A 21,278-nucleotide genomic window follows, 5' to 3' on the forward strand; every position below is an offset into this window, starting at 1 on the left:
TATAGCAGTGCTAGTAGCAGTGCTGTACACTGAAACTGGGTTTTCTGCCATGACAACAGAAAAAACGAGATTACGGAGTAGACTGGACATAAGGAACACACTTCGAGTTTCACTGTCTCCCATCACCCCTAGATGGGACCGTATTGTTGTAGGAAAACAAGCCCAGTGCTCCCACTGATTCAGGGAAACAAGCCTGGTGCTCCCACTCATTCTGAACCAATGGTAAGTTGAATCACATTCTCATTATAAATGTCATATATGATAAGTATGCACTAAGCTCCACCCCTCCATAACCCCACCCCATATGACCAAAGCCCCGCCCCCACCCCCACCGGACCATGGAAAACTGGTCTAGCTTAAAGCCGGTCCCTGGTGCAAAAAAGGTTGGGGACCTCTGCATTAGAGGTATACCACTGCTTTCCTACATATGCAGGGTTGCTGTCTCTTGTACTCTATCATGTATTTTATCTAGACCAATAAAGAAGATCCTATTTTTTCACCATTCATGTCTACATATGTGTGTCGGGATCATACACTTTTTCTGTGGTCTGCTCTTCTGAACTTCGGAGTGATTGGCATGCACCAGTGTCGGGTTGGATGGGGTGTGCCATGTGGGGTAAACAGGATTTTGTTCTTTATATCAATATGCAGGCTTACCTTCTTTTTTTTCAATCTTTTCAGAGTGATTCATGTGCTTGACCATCTATCTGCTCAACAGATTCTTCCATAGACTGTTATAGCTAATGACATAAGTTATCATTTTAATTATGCCATGAATAAAATTCTATTAAATATCAAATATTATTGCCAGGTAATTTACTGATAAATAAACTTAATGAGTATCCAGGTTCTATAAATAAGGGTGAGCAGGATCTAATTACGTTGAGAATCACTATAACAAAAAAATATATGTTATAAACTAGGGATCACCCATAAATTCTGTAAATGCTTACATATTAGCAATGTCACTAAACTTGGAAAAATAACCTATCAAAAAGTGAAATATATACAGCGTAAAAGGGAATCTGTCATCAGAAATTAACCACTACCAGTATGTTGTCAAGCCACTGAGCAGCTTCTAGATCATGTTTATTTCATGGCCTGGTCCATCATCCAGCTAATTAACTTTGAAAGAAACATGATCAAGAAGGTAGTCAGCTGGTTGACAGTTTATTGGGCCCATTTCTGATGACAGGTTCCCTTTAAGTCCTGAAAATATACAATATATAAGATTATACAATATATAATATTATTATTAAGTGGGTCTCTCCGCCTCTCCTCAGATAACTCACTCCATAGGTTAGGGTGGATTGGGGCAGGGTTAGGGATTTATGGGTTTATATATTATTATGTGATTCTGTGAAAGCTTTGTGAATGTATTTATTATGTGAAGTTTTTTTGTATTACAATTGTGAAATAAAGCTATAAGTAAAGCTATAAGAAAAACAACTCAGAGATATGAAGAGAATAACAACTAGAGAAAATTCCACAGAGCATATTAAGCATGTATCCTTCGATTGTACATGGACAAAATCCAGGCACATGTCCCAAATGTAAAGAGGATAATCCAGGACTAACGCATAATGGGGCAGATTTACTTACCCGTTCCTGTCGTGATCCCCGAGGTGCGTTGTCCGACGAGGATGAAGTCCGGCGCGATTCTTCAAGATCGTGTGTCCATTTTCCTGCATCTGTCGCTTCCCCGCCGAGGTCTACCTTCTTCTTCCTTTTGTATGTGAGTGCATTGTCTTGCGACACAATTTAAATTGTAAATCCAGCGGTTTGTCCGAATCAGTCTGGTTGTCCGTCGGACACAACCCCCGATTTGTGTCGCATGCAAGTGGCGAGATTGTGCCAAAATCTAATCGCATGCGCCAAAAACCCCACTTAAATGCGGCGCAAATCGTAAATAGTGGGAAACCTGCCGAAAATGCGCCGTGCAGACCCTTAGTAAATGTTTTTGGACTTGGCCAATGATATTAAATAATTGGGACAGGATAACCGAATGGATAAATATTGATGTAATACCTGAAGATGACAAAATAGACTGAATATGTGGTAATGTATATTTCATTATACAGAAAAGAATTAAAAAGGGATTGTTCACCAGAAATTATAAGCGGCCAAAACACAAATTCTTTCAGCCTGACGAGAAGAGTCAACACCAAATATAGAAACAACAAAAGCAATTTTTAAGGATATAATGAGGATTGAGGATTCCTAATATTTAGATTAGTTAACTGAGAGCAAGAAAAGGAAAAGTGAATAAATAAACAAATAAATAAACAGGTGGATTATCCTCCCAGGTACATTGTATTGCTCTCACAGCTTAAAAATAAGGGAGTGGGTTAGATAAGCAGAGAGGGAAGGAACAAAAGATTGGAATATACTATACGCATTTTCTTTTCTTTTCTCTCTCCGCTACGACTTATTGTAATATTATTATTGTAGGTGTGTATTTGCTATGAAAATAAAATAAGAATTTAAACAAAAAAAAACTGTGATCAAAAGACAGATTTGTCCTTTAAGACTGCAAAAAAGCAACAATTTCTTCTAAATTGACACCGACCACGAAGATCCGGCCATGATTATTGTGGTGCTGAATTTAAAAGCTAAAACAGGTAATGCTGCAGACCTCTAGGACCAGATAAATTAAAGAGGTGACATGGATTCAGTCCATCAGTTTCTGATGATGTGGGTCCTAATCGTAGTTTCCTCACTATAGTAGTTCCTGTGCTGTACGTGGAATTCTCCCATAAAGAATGAAAGCCACACATGTTAAATAATCACTCTATGCACATGAGAGAATTGGAACCCCATCATAATGATTGCAGGTGGCCAGGTGCGCAGAACCCCACAATGCACAAAAGGAGAGATTTTTTGGTCACGTAATAACAATAACACTTTAACCTTGAAGGTGGTATTTCCAAATATACTGATTATTCAGTTAAGGGAGCTTTTCTTTTTGAAGATTTTGGACATGTTTTAATATGTTCAACCATGCACCAGTGGACAAGACAAACCATGCTGTAGGCTAAATACCTCTCATATACAATTCTAGTACAGATACATGTAATATGATAGAGAAATGTATTCAGAATAGCAGTTGAAGAGCATAACTTCAAATCAAAAATAACTTTTTCTACATTGGTCTCTTGAAGGTCATTAAGTATATAAACCTTTTTTTCTAATAATTTATTTTGTTTTTAAAACATTAAACTTATTTTGTCTTTTAAAATTTTTTGTATCACTTTGCATTCTAAAAAATGCAAGTTCTTAGAAGATGTTTCTATAGGGGGGCAACGTTGGGTCATATCTCCAAGGAGATAATCAAGGAGGTGGGGTAGATTGATTGATTCAACCAACCCCACCTACCATTTCCTCTGCCTTTTCTCCTGCCCATCTCCTGCCTTTTGTATGCACTTCCACGCCCGCCTCCTCCACCCGATGTCACTCTACGGCTTGCCGGACTCCTCGGGCATCTGAAATCTCGGCTGTCACATGGTGGCAGGTTCCCTTTAAGATGATATACGCTTAAGATTAAAATTGTCTTTTTGTCACATACCACATAGGCCACTCTTTAGTCTTCAACAGCCCTTAATATAGTCTTCCATTGTCCTTAATATACCATATAGCTGTTATTTTAGACTTAAAATAACATGGGCATCAAATACTATTATTTTTCAGGGTGCAATGAGTAACTATGGTAGAGACAGAGATGCATTAACCAAGCAATAGGTAAACATGGATTGGACGGGGGTTCGCGAGTTAACTTGGAGGCCATAGAGAAGAATGTCAAAATTGTCCAAGTGGGAGATGAGAGCATGGACTAGCAATTTTGTATTCTCCGGGAAGGATTGGATCCAAGGATTATTCTTGAGGTGGAGCCAGCAGGTTGTAGTAAGGTGCTGAAAAAACATAATGGGATCGACTCTTGTTGTTAAATGCAGCTGACCATTGACTTCCATTATTGAGAATACACACAAAGTTTCCTTTTTCATAATAAGGTGACTTTGACCATAATGCAATCGTTATACTACTTCTGTGTTTTACTGAACATTTAATATATTGTTTATACTGAGTATGAATTATGTGTACCAAATTATATTGGTTTAATATATGATATATTAGTCTACATGTTTACAATTGTGTGTGGGCCCCGCTGTAAAAATGTATAGAACTATAGGGAACATTATGTATGTATTTTAAGTGTTTTTTTTATTGTATTATTTAGTTTTTCACATTTTAAATAAAACATATAAGAATTGCCATAAAGAGGACTTTGGTGTTGCATGATATTACTATTTTTTTACTGTGTCCTTTACCCGATGATACCAGGGTTTGTATCATAGCACCCACTCATCCTCCCATAACGTATTGGTGAGCGTCACCACACACTTCTATATTACTTTTAGGTTGTAGTAAGGGTCTGTATTTGGGACTCAAAGACTACTCCAAGGCAGCTGACTTTTGTCAGGAAGTGTGCAGAGCCATTAATTTTGATGGCTTGGTCTGATGAGAGGGACTCACTAGCAGGATGAAAGAGTATCAGGTGACAACTACATGAAAAGCAGGAAAATTTAATTTGAAGTTAAACCTAAAAAAAGGCTTAAAATAAATATATCTTAATTTTGTTATTGTGGCTGAAGGGGCTCCAAGAGAATATTTTATTTATTGCTCGCTCTGACCATGGCTGGCACCAAAAGTATTTGTGACCTTAGGTGGTAGATTCACATTAGATCCATGCTCTATTTTACAAGCATAGCACATGTTTTTCTATGTGCCTGTCAAAAAGGGGTTCCCTGGATTCCTGGAAACAATTGCAGGGTAGAGGTGACAAAGAAAATAGAAAGTGTACTTACCCCGCTCCAGCTCCCACTCCCAATTTTTGGGCAGAGAGGGCATAATAAAATTGGGCCACAATATTGTCTTTCACCTTATTTTTTTATCTGCATAATACTTCAACATCCAAATAGGTTATTGCATATGACACTTAAAAACTACAAGCTGTGCACGTGTGAAGGGAAGGGGGAGTTACAAATTTTCCTTACACCCTTAGGTGAAAATACCATTGACACTGCTTGAATATGTACCTGGGCTACCTCAGTGCAGATCACCTGGGCTCAGATACAGAAGGTAAGCAATGTATACCACACCTATTATAATGCTGCCAACAATCCATGACTGTTTGTGGGTATTGCCATTTGAGTATCACATTGTAGTTCTCAGTATAGTTATTTTTTAAGAGCTTTATTACATGATTAGCAATAAATCATTGACAAGCTAATATTAATACTAAAGAAAATAATATGTGTATTTGTGTATCCACTGTAAATACATTTAAAATGACCAATTTTATTAACTAATGCAGCAGCCTTCAGAGAATTTCCCGGAATTTTTATAAATACAATATTTTGCTGTTCAGTACAAATACTTTAAGTTTAGTTTATTGACATTGTTTTGATGGGGATAATTAGACATTATTGGAACATTTTGATGTATGTATTGGTACAACCTTCTATTTGTTACTTTTGTGGATTCCAGTTTAAATACAATTTGTATTAATAGTACTCAAGGATGTGAATACATTGCACACTGGGCATTAAGAACACAGCCAGAGACAGAGACATAAGTCTGGGGTTTCTGTCTAGTTGCCTTTACTGTATAACATTTACTGGTGGTAGATTGTGTATTCGCAAGATTACTTATAAATCTGTTGATTGTTCTTTTGCTTATAAAAATTGTTTAGTTGTAACCATGTGAAAATGCAGAATGTAGGAAGTGATTAAATTAATGTCAACTTGTGAACTATAAAAATAGGAGATGAAAAGATGTTGGATTTCTGCTGTGGGGTTGCAGTTTGATATGTCTCAGATCCACATCTGGAGTAACCCCATTAATGGGACAAATCCATATGTGAAATCTCACAGTTAAATCTGCAACAAGAACTCACATCTCATTTATTGATGCACATTTTATATCCACATGGTAAAAATCAGGATCTTTATGTCTGGCATCAGTGATTGTTAATATTGGGATATTGATTTAAGCACTGAATAAACTTTATACCAATACAGTAGCACTATTTCAGTATCTAATATTCCCACCGCACTTGGCATGCAATAGCTGGCTGGAAACTTGTGAGTTGTAGAAATGTCAATTGATATAATCAGCTGATGTAAACATCTCTTACTGTTTGTTAGCATGTAAAAATGATGAATCCTAATGTGTGTTTTCCCTTGTTCAATGCCTGACAAACTGTAATTGTGCTTGAATGAGGCTGATTATGATTGGCTGCAGCTTGATAAGCCTAGACTTTTACATCACGGCAGCTTATACACACAAACTCAATAGGGGAGATGTATTATTATCTCTATGCCAGAAACTGGAGCAATTTGCACCTGAAATGCTATGTGCCACATTTAGAAAGGGTTTTAGACCATTTTAAGGTATTTTCTGACTCCTCCAAAAAAGGCATTGCCTCATTAACTAGGGGGCATGACTGGACAGAAAACAGCCTGTGCACCAGAAAATTCAATATGTGGTGCAACAAACTAGACCAGAGATAATTTGCTAGTCCTGTACTGCACCAGATTAATCATCCAGCATCAGACACAGTGATTAATCTGGCAGCAGAGAACTGTCTAGTTCTATTCAAAAGACCAACATATTAATTAATCTCCCCAATGTATCTTCTAGTGATAAACCAAGTTACAGAGCCATTATTATGTCAGTGCTCCAAGTTTTTCTGATGTTCAGCTGGGGAATTTATCAGTGCTTCTACACCAGTTTTTTTATGTAGCCATGAAATAGTCACAATACCTGGTGCACAGCCAAACGGAGGGCTCTCGTTGAATGCATTAATGTGGGGATCCACAGGTATGCATCAACGTGGTCAATAGGAGAGGGAGACAAAAAGCGCAGAGGATTCAAGTGTATTTCACTTAATAAAGGAGATGGTTTAGGTTTAGTGAAAAGTGGAGCGTGTAATAAAATAGATTGAGGGACTGCTGCCGACGGGACTCAGGTCTGGGCGACCAGTGTTGGCGGACTCGGCTGTGTAGCGAAGATCCACGGGGAGTCGTCCCGTTCTGGAAGGCACTGTCACACTCAGAGAATAGATGGTGTATCCATAAAAGCAATTTTAATAAAAAGTGAAGGGTAAAACACTACGCGTTTCGGCTCTAGGCTGGAGCCTTTGTCAGGTGGAATGTATGTATGTAATACATATAGGTATGTAATCTTCCACCTGATGAAGGCTCCAGCCCGGAGCCGAAACGCATAGTGTTTTACCCTTCACTTTTTATTAAAATTGCTTTTATGGATACACCATCCCGGTCTATTCTCTGAGTGTGACAGCGCCTTCCAGAACGGGGCGACTCCTAGTGGATCTTGGTGCACAGCCAGAAATTGTAACAATTTTTTACCTCCATGCAAAGTGGACGTGGAGGGGCAAGAAGGGGACTGAGCCCAGGGGCAGAGTGGGATGGCATGGGGTAGGAATGGGCGTAGGTTATAGGTCTTATTGTACTCTATTGGTCTAGAATTGCCTAGCCACACGCCGGCTGCTAAATATATATGGAGGCTGGAGGCTGTTGATATATCTATCACAGTGGATTCTCCACACCTAGATTCTGAGCCAAAACCAGGAGCATATGCTAGAGAAAAACGACTATATTTTATATCTACTCCTGTGTTCGGGGGGAAAATGTATAAACTGAATATCCTTAAAATGAATATACCAAGCAAAATGTATTAGAAAAAGTATAACTTGCCCTTCAAAATGTCTCGTATGCTTTGCACCACATATATGTATTGTATTAGACACTTTTGCTACCCTTACAATAAAAGAAAACAGCTTGACAGCAAAGGGATAGTAATAGAAAGATTATGTTTGACTAGATCGGACATGGTGATGTTTGGATGACTGTTTGAAGACTGTTTGGTCTAGCTTTACTCTGTTTAACCATAAAGGTTGACACATCCTTTTCTAGGGTTTATTTTCACACTCACATCAACACTCACATCAACGTGAGCAGTACAACAGGTCACTTCTTTCAGCTGTCATTTCAGCTAAGGATGGTGCTACTAAGTGCCAACCCAAACTTTTTAGGTTTTGCAAAAGCATGTGCAACACCCTCGCCGATGCAAGGCGGAGGAGTGGTTGCGAATACGTCCCACAGCATGTCACTACATCAGACTACATAGTCCTTATAGGACACAAGGGAACATTGCAGTGGTAGATCCTGCCTGGCAAGGCAGGAGTTAAGTGTTTTGTCTGATGTCATATGTGTCAGCCAATCACATGTGTTATACTTTGTCTCTGTGAGCTGAGATGTAAGCTGAGATGTAATTGGAGGAGCAGCCACCACCTGACCAGGGGAGTTACAAGACCCTGTCAGGAAACTTCCAGAAGAGGGCAGTCTCTCTCAGGAGAGAGAAGAGACCAATTCTAGCCAGACCTAGGAGTCTGTAGAAGCAGACTGGAGTAACCCCAGTCTAGACTCTATACAGCTAGCATACCAGACCAGAGCAGGAAGAGCCTAGCCCCTGCCTGAAGAGTGGAGCTAATAGCTAAGAGTTAGTGAGGAAAGGGGTATCATCCTACCTTTAAGGGTGATACCTGAAGCACTCCAGGACAAGCTGAAGCATCCTATTAGGACACAGCTACCTCCCAGCCTGCCCTCTGCATCCAGGCTGGCGACCTACCTCCTGTGGCTCCCTCCAACTGCATCTCAGCAATCCACTACTCTGTTAAAGGCACGTTGCTGCGGTTCCTGTCGGTTCCAATAAAGAACTGTAAGTTGTTTTTGTTTAACCTCTGCCTCCTTCTGGTCCCTGCTATTACGGCTGCCATCATCACAGGCACCCTGTCCACCACACAGAGACTCATACTCTAGACACCAAAGGGTTGCCCCAGGGAGATCCGCTATAGCAGCCTCTCCCTCATCATTTCTTGCCAACACCACCCTACTGGAGACCTGCCAGGCTATAGGACAGCCCTCCGGTTCCCCATACCAAGCACCGTGACACAAGCGTGCCTAGGCCGCAACCGCCAGCCACTCAGGTACTGCGGGCCCCGGCTGACTCCAGGCCCCGAGAAAAGGCTAGGCCCCGGTGGCGGATGTTGCACATGTATCTTGTGATGTTGCTCTATGACATTAAATATAGGTACAGATTACAAAAAATGGGACCAGCACTGCACAAAATGAGGTCAGGTAAAGAGTCTACAGGTCAATGCATGTAAAAATAGCTCAAACCACAAGACAAAGAAAGGATACATGCCAAGTGACCAAGACAATACATTCTTTATTCATATATATAAAAAAAAAAACACCACAACACAAGAAGAGAATAAAAACCATTAAAAATGTGAACAATCACAGAATAATCTACCACAGGAGAACCAAACATGTGATAGTGTTAGTGATCCTGGGACCACCAGCTCCCCCTGAAGACTAAAGCCTTATGTAACACAAAAAGAGATACAACAATATTATCCTATAAGGGATTACACATTGGGCTAGGGAAAATGCAGTACCAATATATAATGTAAGCAGATTGCAAAAAAGTCACAAAAAAAGCATGAGAGTATACAAGCAAAAGTAAATAAATAGATGGTACCACACTGCTAACCTAAGTCAAGACATAAGCAAGTATTACCTGTGCGGCAAACATACACACAAGAGGGAGCTGGGGATGACCGCCCCATGCGTATCGCCACCTGCTGTGGCTTCCTCAGGAGTATCTGTATGGTGTGGTGCGTCCATTTATAAAGGAAGATCCCGTGTGTTGGCAGTGAGCTAAATTAGCTCACTTCCAGCATCAAGCACTCAATGTGGTGCAACAGAGAAATGTGTCCCCGTGTTCTCAATGTGGTGCAACAGAGAAATGTGTCCCCATGTTCTAAAAAGTAAACAAACCAGAAACTGGTACACTAAATGCACGCACAAAACGGGGGATGGCATAAAACCCAAAATTGCAAATAAATAGATTACAAAAGTGGTATCTATAAAATTGTGCAGATCATATGTATGAAAAAAGGTACAAAATTGTATAGAGTATACATGAGAAAATATACATGCAAACAAGGGGGGAATGTGCATAGAAAGGTTGTACAGTGAAAATAGTGTATGATACAATATAAAAACTACTTTTAACTTATGGTTGAAATATTTTAAAATGAGGACCAATTCAAGGATATGAATAATTTTACAACCCACTGGATATTAGTTTTTAAAATTACACCATTTTCATGGTGCAGACTATTCTAGTGACAAATGTCTTGGAGAATAAGACAGCTTGAACAATCATCTGACATTTTAGGGAATGGGGCAGTTTATGCAGCTCTCTTATACTGCTGGATAACTAGGAAAAATAATGTGTAGTGCTATACACTATACATATAGACAATGTCCGGTTTGCGCAAGTATTCAATCAGTGGAGTCGCTGAAGAAAGAGGATTTATTTTTAGATTGTGCCATGTCTAGGAACACGTATAGCTGATGCCTCCTGTACATGTTTTATCCATTGACGAAATATGCGAATAAAGCAAGATTGCAAGCTTTTATTGGAAGAGATGACACTTGGTGCTGGATCATTTTCTGGTTTTCTGATACAATGGTCCAATCCTTTAGGGATCCATAGCGGAGTACAATAGGAGTACTCACGTCATTGGTGAGACGGATTTTCCTTCTTTTTTTGTTTTTCTATTTTTCAATTTGTGGAACTTTACGAGTTCACAATGTATTAATTTTTTTATGTTACTGTTACTGCAAAATTTTGAACTAGTAATTCTAGAGTGCAGCAATTATGTTTTAGTTTATTTTGTCATTCAATTTCTGTCTTTTGAAAACTGTTAAATATAGTTTAAGAGGATCTATTGCTGTTTATATAAAACTTTATGTGGAGACAGTAAATCTATCCTTCTTGTTCTTCTTCCGAGTTCTAGAGAGGCTTCACAAGATCCCATGGGCTGAGCACAGTCTATCGGGGTCTGCAGTGCAAACAGCAGTGCCAACATTGTTACAACTGTTTCAATGAAGCTGCTGTTCAGCCGACAGACAAGGAGTCCTTGCTTCTTATTTCACTAGGATGCAAGGACTGCTGTCCACTGCACTGTTCTTTGTCCATGGGAGCTGGCCTAAGTCCAACACTTTTCTGATTTCAATAATTTTCTGTCCACACCACAAAAACAGGTTTGTCAGAGCTTTTTTCAGACGAATCCAAAGTCGCTCAGGGTTCCTCCATGGTTCTGGTATTTAGAAGGAGTATAGACTGTGCTATAGATGTACTTCTGTTCGGTTTTGGCAATATTTTAAAATTGTTTGAGTTTTATCTGAGACTACAATCACATGTGCAATTGATTTTCCATTAGAAGCCTAATTCACAGATAAGATCACAAATCATGCAATTTTTTCTCCTTCTGACAAAATGAAGGACGACCGATGGACACTTCCATAATAAGTGGGGTTTGTCAGGATCCATTTGTGCCAATGGTTAAGTGATCTATCCCTATTGGGATTTAATTCTTATTCCAGTGAATACTGTATAAACAAGCAAAATTGTTCTGATTTTTGTGCTTTAAGTACTGCAACTTTATCGCCTTGTACAAATGATGAATGTAATATCGTTTCATCACCTGTAATATATTTCTTGCTCTGCAGCTGACTAGGTTCCTAGGATAGTTCCACTTGAATATGACCATAAAAATAAAATTATATTCAATACTCTTCTGTCTTCAATATAAACCATATTGACGAAAATATAAGGAAATAAGAGATTTACTGTCCTGCTTTTTGAACAAGGAAATAGAAAATATTGTCTAAAGTGCCTGAAGGCACCATACATATTTATCCAGAGTTATTATAATATCCATGTTAACATTATTAAAACAGCAAAAAAGACCAAATAGTGTAAAAAAAGAACATCTAGTTACATTACAAAGAAACACACAAATTACTATTGTATTTTCCAAAGGAGGGTTGTTCATTGTACAATAAACCAAATATTATTTTACAGCATCCTTAATCAATTTCAGTATCAATTCCTCAACAGTTATCAAGCTCTACGTTTCTAGTCTTTCAATAGGATATTGATTTATATATTAACTAATATTTCCATCTGTACTTGAATTTCAATTTTGTCTTCCTTATATTTAATGAAAATTGTAGCAGCTCTGGAAGTGTCACATGATAAATACCAACATTGGACAACACAACAATGAGTATAAGAGGCCCCATCAGGTATTCTTTATAGCGTTCATTATTTTGTGCTGTTTTGGTTCCTTTAGAATGGAATGTTAATGACCGGTTAGGCAGACTTGTATGCCACAGTAAGTCGCCATCTTGTCTTTGAGTTTGTTTGCTTTACCAAGTTTAGATGTGGAGGACTTAAGAGGAACCAATGGCCAACTAACAATCTGGAAAACATAAGGCTATGAAACAAAAAAAGTCATTAGAGGTCATTTATCTTCGAATGTTCTCCTTTTTTCCTTTTATTTTTGCAACTTTTTTGTGCACATTTGAGTTGTGCCTGATATATCTTTAAAATCCAGATGTAAATGTATGAAAAAGTCGCAATTATGCAGCAAATGGAGGTTAAAAAATCGCAAATAAACTCCAGTCCTGGGCAGGGGTAGGAAGAATTTTTAGAAGAAATTGAAGAAGAGTTTGAGACTTTTGCGCGACTTTTGACTAAAAAGTCGTTAAAACCCTATAGGCACAGCTGCCGGATATATCAGCCTCTAAAATAAATCAAACAAGTCCAAAAGTGGGAAAAAACAAGAAAAGACATTCACAAATTTTCTGATTAAAGATAAATGACGCCCATTTACCCATTTAATTTTACTTATTTCCATCACATATCCACCTGACAATGAACTGATGTCAGTTGGGATAAACTGCTCTACGCTCGCAGGGTGAATTACTACCATCTTACTACCTTTTGTTGGCTGCATCTGGCTGCCGCTGCCTATGTTCTTTGTAGGTGAATATTCTTTTTTTTTTTACTGTGACTACCTATCTACTGGGAGGCATGTGCTGCGGCTACCTATCTACTTGGGGGCATGTGCTGTGGCTACCTATCTACTTGGGGGCATGTGCTGTGGCTACCTATCTACTTGGGGGAATGTGCTGTGGCTACCTATCTACTTGGGGGCATGTGCTGTGGTTACCCATCTACTTGGGGGACATGTGCTATGGCTACCTATATACTGGGGGCATGTTCTATGGCTACCTATATACACTGGGGGACATGTGCTATGGCTACCTATATATAATGGGGGACATGTGCTATGGCTACCTGTATATACTGGGGGACATGTGTTATGGCTACCTATATATACCGGGGGACATGTGCTATGGCTATCTATATATACTGGGGGACATGTGCTATTGCTACCTATATATACTTGGGGTATGTGCTGTGGCTAACTATATACTGGGGGGCATGTGCTACGGCTACCTATATACTGGGGGACATGTGCTATGGCTACCTATATAATGGGGGACATGTGCTATGGCTATCTATATATACTGGGGGACATGTGCTATGGCTACCTATATATACTGGGGGGACATGTGCTATGGCTACCTATATACTGGGGGCATGTGCTATGGCTACCTATATACTGGGGGACATGTGCTATGGCTACCTATATACTGGGGGACATGTGCTATGGCTACCTATATACTGGGGGACATGTGCTATGGCTACCTATATACTGGGGGACATGTGCTATGGCTACCTATATACTGGGGGACATGTGCTATGGCTAACTATCTGGTAGCCGCTGGTCTTTATAGGAACCTGGGAAGTGTGTAGCACCAATCAGCGGCACACTGGCCTTCTAAATCCCTGAGGGCCGGTGCGCGCTGGACAGCCGGAACGGGAGCCGGAAAGTGGTGGGATTGAGTGAACTCGGAAAGAGGTGCCGCGCTTAGAGGGACACAGGTGTGCCTGTGATCCGATGCCTAGATTGCAGGGGCACCCGTGGAACTACCTATCTACTGGGGGGCATGTGCATATGGTACGGCTCTTACGGAATAACATTTCAAAATATGTGTCGTTCATGGCTCTCTCAGCCAAAAAGTTTCCTGACCCCTGCTTTATATGTTCTCACCCAATACTTGAATCACACATAGGCCCAACTACACTAAATATGGTTTGCCTTTCAAATGTGCACTGCTCAGAAAGTATGCACCATCTTTTTAACATTTTTGTTAATGCAAGCTTGCTGATGCTAAAAATAGAAAAATACAAACATGATTAATGCAAGATTTCATGTATAAAGCAAGAAAGACCTACCATGACTAAAGACAAAATGTGCTAATGTCCGAAACATGTAGGATTTTTAAGAATAACCTGAGTTCTCGATATCTGACCATTTTTACTTCGGAATACCTACCTGGACCCAAATGGGATCTTTTGCATTTTATCCTGAGCACCAGAAAAATCTAATAGCAATGGAAGGGTGAGATGTTGAACACTTTTTTTCTATTTTTATTCAGTTTTAAGGCCTTGCAGTGTTCTAAATTGCTGTTTGCCTACTGGAAACTCTTTCTGTATGGACGTGTTTACCCTTGTGTTTTTTTAGCAGATTTCAAGCCTAACATGCAAACCAGGTGAATACAATGACTTCATTTTGGCATCTGCTGGTCTGGCTGTTTCTGTTTATGAGAGTGAAGAAGTCATTATCAAGAAATCATCATGGTGAGAAAGTATAAAGCTGGTTATTTTGGAAAACCTAAAAAAGTAGTGCATAATAAAGGAACATACCCCTTCAAAAATATTTATTACATTATGCGTAGTGTAAGGTGTAATAAGGTAGTGACACCAGGATTACCATTTTGGGGTAACTTTTTGTTGGGTTCTTTTTTAAACATCTTTTTTCAAGATCCAGGGGTCACATGATCGGTGAGTCTGCAATGGTTACGCAGTATTGCAGGCAGTGTACTATTCACTACATAGCGCTACTAGTGGTAATAAACTGCTCCTTTCTTCTCCCCGGAGTCTCAGGCTGTGTCCACTTTATTAGGTACACCATGCTAGTAACGGGTTGGACCCCCTTTTGCCTTCAGAACTGCCTCAATTCTTCGTGGCATAGATTCAACAAGGTGCTGGAAGCATTCCTCAGAGATTTTGGTCCATATTGACATGATGGCATCACACAGTTGCCGCAGATTTGTCGGCTGCACATCCATGATGTGAATCTCCCGTTCCACCACATCCCAAAGATGCTCTATTGGATTGAGATCTGGTGACTGTGGAGGCCATTTGAGTACAGTGAACTCATTGTCATGTTCAAGAAACCAGTCTGAGATGATTCCAGCTTTATGACATGGCGCATTATCCTGCTGAAAGTAGCCATCAGATGTTGGGTACATTGTGGTCATAAAGGGATGGACATGGTCAGCAACAATACTCAGGTAGGCTGTGGCGTTGCAACGATGCTCAATTGGTACCAAGGGGCCCAAAGAGTGCCAAGAAAATATTCCCCACACCATGACACCACCACCAGCCTGAACCGTTGATACAAGGCAGAATGGATCCATGCTTTCATGTTGTTGACGCCAAATTCTGACCCTGCCATCCGAATGTCGCAGCAGAAATCGAGACTCATCAGACCAGGCAACGTTTTTCCAATCTTCTACTGTCCAATTTTGATGAGCTTGTGCAAATTGTAGCCTCAGTTTCCTGTTCTTAGCTGAAAGGAGTGGCACCCGGTGTGGTCTTCTGCTGCTGTAGCCCATCTGCCTCAAAGTTCGACGTACTGTGCATTCAGAGATGCTCTTCTGCCTACCTTGGTTGTAACGGGTGGCGATTTGAGTCACTGTTGCCTTTCTATCAGCTCAAACCAGTCTGCCCATTCTCCTCTGACCTCTGGCATCAACAAGGCATTTCCGCCCACAAAACTGCCGCTCACTGGATGTTTTTTCTTTTTCGGACCATTCTCTGTAAACCCTAGAGATGGTTGTGCGTGAAAATCCCAGTAGATCAGCAGTTTCTGAAATACTCAGACCAGCCCTTCTGGCACCAACAACCATGCCACGTTCAAAGACACTCAAATCACCTTTCTTCCCCATACTGATGCTCGGTTTGAACTGCAGGAGATTGTCTTGACCATGTCTACATGCCTAAATGCACTGAGTTGCCGCCATGTGATTGGCTGATTAAAAATTAAGTGTTAACGAGCTGTTGGACAGGTGTACCTAATAAAGTGGCCGGTGAGTGTAGTTCTGGTAATAGCATGTGATACAGTATGTTATTTATACAACTCTCTATCCAGACGTTACAGAACCCCACAATAGCATTGTGTCTTATCTTGGATTTTCCAATGTTTTAATCATTTACCTTTCTTTACAGACTGCCCAGTCGATGTTTTCATCGTTTTAGATACATCTGAAAGTGTTGCTCTTGGGACACCACCATATGGATCACTAGTTGAAGATGTCAAGACATTTGCAATAGATCTTGTGAGTCAACTGAACAGCAGGTATGAATGTAAGGCAAGCAGTGTCATGTTATCTCATGGGATCTACACATTCCAATGCTATAGAAAAGGGCTTCATATTCAAGAAACTAAACTTCAGAATAAGACGTCACACTACCGTCAGCATTTTTGTTATTTATCCATGTTATAAAAGAAAAAACAGCTGACAAATTAACAGAAATAAGCTGAACATAACTGAAGACGTCAGTTACTATCCGTTTTTAAAATGTATCTATCTATTTATCTATCTGCCATAGGTGTATGCTAACACCCCAATAAGTTCCTGCCACACACAACCCACACTTACATCTAAATCTATCTATCTATCTATCTATCTATCTATCTATCTATCTATCTATTTATCTATCTCACATTTTTGTACGATCTATCTGTAATCTATTTATTAATACATATATATGTAAAGATTAACTATCTCTGTCTATCTATATCCACGTATCACTAAAAAAACTGATGTAACTTTTAGAAAAATGACCTGCACTGGCTCATGGTAAGGTATTAGGTAAAGAGAAAATCACACTGAATACGATGTTAATTGCACTAACCTACATGAGATGTCATTCAGATACCACTCCTTTCTCATGTATCCGAAGCGTTATCATTGCGCTTTGAGGGGATCCTTCTGGTTAGTATCGGGACACACCTGCTACATCAGATGATGCTCAGAAGCTTGTGTAAGTCTAAACCAAGTTGTGAGCTTCTTAGATAATCCTCTTAGGTCAATAATTTCTACTGCGCTCCAATACTGCTAAAAGCCGTGACAGAGCAGGAAGTGACACGCGCTGACACTTCCTGCTCTGTCACACTGACTGAAGCAGCGCACAGGACGGAAAGTAAGTACCCCAGCGATGGGAGCGTAATGACATCATCAAGCTGTCAGCGCTTGCACAGATGCACAGAAGAGAGCCGTAAGGAAGACAGAGGATAAAGGATGGAAAAAGGACGAAGTATTATAGTTTCTATTTTTTAATTATAAATTGTGTATGGGGGCCCTGATTCTAAGTTTGCATCGGGGCCCATTGGAGTCTTGTTACGCCACTAGCTATACCTTTTAAATTTATTTTGTGTACAGAGCTGTGTGAGGGCTTATTTTCTGCGTAACCAGGTTTACTTCTCAGTGGTGGTATTTATTATTCCATGCCAAGTACTGGAAAACTGGGAAAAAATTCCAAATGTGGGGAAATTGGTAAAAAAATGTATTTGCGTAACTTTCTTGTGGGCTAAGTTTTTACTACTTTCACTGTGCGCTCCAAATGATTCATCTACTTTATTCATTGGTTCTGTACATTCAGGGTGATATCAAATTTACATAGGTTTTATTTAATACATTTACAAAAATTAAAACAATATTGAGGCAGATTTAACAAGCTGTCTGAAAGTCGGAATATTTCTAGTTGCCAATGGCAACCAATCACAGCTCAGCTTTCATTTTACCAGGGGAGCTGTGGTTGGTTGCCATGGGCAACCAGAAATATTCTGACTTTCAGACAGCTTGATCAATCTGCCTCAATGTGTGTGGGAAAAAAAATTGCCATCTTCTGACACCAATAACTTTTTCATACTTTGGTGTATGGATCTGTGTAAGGTGTCTTTTTTTGCAAGATGAGCTGGAATTTTCATTGCTACCATTTTGAGGTCTATGCAACCTTTTGATTTCTTTTGATTCTAAAATGTATTTTGATAGGGAATTTTGGGACACGTGATACCTAACGTGTTTGTAATTTTTACTTTTTAGTTAGTTTTATATCTGTTCTAGGGAAAGGGGATGATTTGAATTTTGAATTTTTTATTATATTTTTAACTTGTTTTAGTGTTTTTTTTTACAATTTTTTAGACCCTCCAGGGTACTTTAACCCCTTAACGCCGAAGCCCCTTTTCACCTTCCTGGCACATCCCATTTTTTCAAATCTGCCCTGTGTTACTATAAATGGTTATAACTTTGAAACGCTTTAACATAGCCAAGTGATTTTAGAATTGTTTTCTCGTTACACATGTTAGTTGACAAATTTTGGTGGTATGTTTTGCATTTATTTATGAGAAAATCAGATATTTGGTGAAAATTTGGAAAATTCTCGATTTTCAAACTTCAAAATGTTCTACTTTTTCCACACATAGTCATAACAGCAAAAAAACTTAATAACTAACATTCACCGAATGTCTACTTTATGTGGGCATGGTATGCATACTCTTATTTTTGTAAGATGTTATGGGCCTTTGAACTTTAGGTGCGATTTTTCACATTTTCATAAAAACTGCAAAATCCTGCTATTGAGGGACCTGCTCAGGTTTCAAATCACTTTGAGAGGCCTAAATAAAAGTAAAACCCCATAAATTACCCCATTATAGAAACTACACCCCTCAACATACATAAAACAACTTTTATGAAGTTTGTTAACCTTTAATTGTTTTACAGGGGTTAAAACAAAATCTGATACAATTTTGAAAGTACATTTTTTTTTGGCTAAATTAATGTGTTTTTCAAAAAATGTACAAATTCTCAGCGCATAAAATACCAAAACGCTCAACAAAATTTGATACCCAATCCCTCCCGCGTATAACAATCCCCCATATGTGGTGGTAACCTGCTGTATGAGCACACGCCAGGGCATCGAAGGGAAGCTGCGCCATTCAGAGCAGATTATGCATTGTCCCTTTTTATTGGCTATACAATCCTTTATTTTTTTGGCAATTTGGACATATAAGGGCTTATTTTTTGAGACATGAGATGCACTTTACAAATACTTCATCTTAGTGGGTCATTAGCTTATTGATGAGATTTTATTAACTCTTGAATGCATGGGTGAAAAGAAAATTGTCAATTTTGGTTTCCTTTCTTTTTGTATTTTTTGGGGGTCGTACACTGTACACTAAAAATACTATATTATCTTTATTCTATAGGTCACTACGCTTATGGTGATACCTCATTTATGTAGTTTTTCATTTATTTTTACAGTTTTACTGGAAAAAAAATAATATAGAGGAAATCTCATTTGTTTTTGCATCGCCATCTTTTCGGAGACTTAACTTTAATATTTTTTTGTTGACAGAGCTAGTTTAGGGCTTATTTTTTATGTGTTGAGTTGTCCTTTCAATTGATGCCATTTTGGTGCACATAACTTTTTTTGATCACTTTTTAGAACATTTTTGTGAAGAGATTTTATGAAAATTTTACATTTTTAGCGAGTTTTTCGGGTTTTGTTTTTACGGCGTTCACCAAGCGGGCCCAATAATGTTTCTGAGTTATTGTACGGATTGTTACGGACGTGACAATACCAAATATGTGGGGGGGTTTTGGCAATTTTGTGGTTTTTTCACTTTATTGCATGAGTATAGGGAATGTTTGTGTTGAGGAGACTTTAACTGTATTTAATTAATTCTTTTTATTAAAAAATGTTTTTATTAAATGTTTTTAACTGTGTTTTATCACTTTTACAGGTAAGCTTGAACAAGCGATCCACTGATCACTTGTTCAAGCTATTCTTCACCTTACACAGTGTAATACAGATGTATTACACTGTGTAATGTAACACACTGAGCATGCTGTGCATGCTCAGTGTGTTACAGCCGGGTCCTGCCAGAAGGAGGATCGCGCAGCCCCGGGCACCGGCAGTCCCGGGGCTGCGATCGGAACAGCGGACCCTCTTGGTAAGCGCCGCGGGGGGGTCCAATTCTTCTCAAATGCCCCTTGCACGCTGCGGTCAGCGCGACCGCAGCGTGTTAGGGATTAACACCCGCGATTGGAGAAATCTCCGATCGCGTCTGTTAGAGGCAGGTGTCGGCTATAATATATAGCCGACATCCGCAGCTTCTGGCCCAGAAGCTTGACGTAATAGTACTGCATTTTGCGGGAACGCACCTCCCGCCATGCAGTACTATTACGTCAAATGTCGGGAAGGGGTTAACCCTAGATGGTCTGATCGTTCATACCATATACTGCAATACTAGTTTATTGCAGTATATGGCGTTTTTACATAGGATTCATTACAATGCACCATTGTTACATTGTAATGAATCTCCAGAAACCATACATGGGTGTGAAGAAGACCCAAGGCTCTCCTGGCAACTGATCACTGCTCCCCGATAACGTCATGAGGAGCAGCAATCTCAACCTAGATGGTGGCGCCCACGTTCCGCCATCTTTTAAGTGCTGTGGGTTAACAACATGTGGTTGCTAGCAATGGGTGTTTGCTGCAATATGCAGCAATCCCCATATCTGTATGTAGAGGGCTCAGCCTGTAATCTCTCCTCCTACATTCTTAACAGCTCGCTGAAGGATATATCTGTCAGTGTCTAAGGTTTCCCTTTTTTTTGCGCCTGGTTAGTTCCTTTTAACAAACTTAAAAGAACGTACCTGCCCAACTAAATAGTTAACACTGTCCAGCAAATGTTAAACCTGGTGAACATGGCAGCCAACACACCAAACAAACTATCCAAAAAAGAGAAAAGCAAAGAGGGTGTATGTAGGCAATTAATACAAAAACACTTTATTGTATGATACATACTCCATATATCACACAGACAGTTTCAAAGTTTAAAAACATCTAAAAAAGTACAAAAAGTACTTTTCGTTCCTTTTCCTTTCTTGGAATTTATAAGTTGTTAGTTGTTTAGTTGTTGTTTTGCTTTATTAAATGTGTTTTGAGTTGTGCCTTATTTGTAGCAAATTTTTCCCCTACAAAGTAGATCTCATTTGTGACCAACAAGGAAGCTAAATTTAGAAAAAAAAGTGTGGCAGAACATTCCCAGCTTAATTTTTGCACAAGTGCTT

The 21,278-nt window shown here is 39.4% G+C and overlaps 2 protein-coding genes across 2 annotated transcripts in view; one reads left to right on the forward strand and one right to left on the reverse strand.

Moving 5' to 3' along the window:
- The window catches only part of LOC140133383 (collagen alpha-4(VI) chain-like), a 169,007-nt gene extending 159,272 nt beyond the window's left edge, over window positions 1-9,735 (reverse strand). Inside the window, exon 1 of the mRNA XM_072153496.1 lies at window positions 9,664-9,735. The gene's annotated coding sequence lies outside the window, so the exon portion shown is untranslated. The remainder of the gene's footprint in view (window positions 1-9,663) is intronic.
- Window positions 5,085-21,278, forward strand: part of LOC140134144 (uncharacterized) — a 79,176-nt gene continuing 62,982 nt past the window's right edge. Inside the window, exons 1-3 of the mRNA XM_072154781.1 lie at window positions 5,085-5,136; window positions 14,600-14,712; window positions 16,366-16,495. Coding sequence (XP_072010882.1) covers window positions 14,634-14,712; window positions 16,366-16,495 — 209 coding nt within the window. The 5' untranslated portion in view covers window positions 5,085-5,136; window positions 14,600-14,633. The remainder of the gene's footprint in view (window positions 5,137-14,599; window positions 14,713-16,365; window positions 16,496-21,278) is intronic.

Source organism: Engystomops pustulosus, chromosome 5 (genome assembly GCF_040894005.1).
Source record: "Engystomops pustulosus chromosome 5, aEngPut4.maternal, whole genome shotgun sequence".
Lineage (NCBI taxonomy): Eukaryota > Metazoa > Chordata > Amphibia > Anura > Leptodactylidae > Engystomops > Engystomops pustulosus.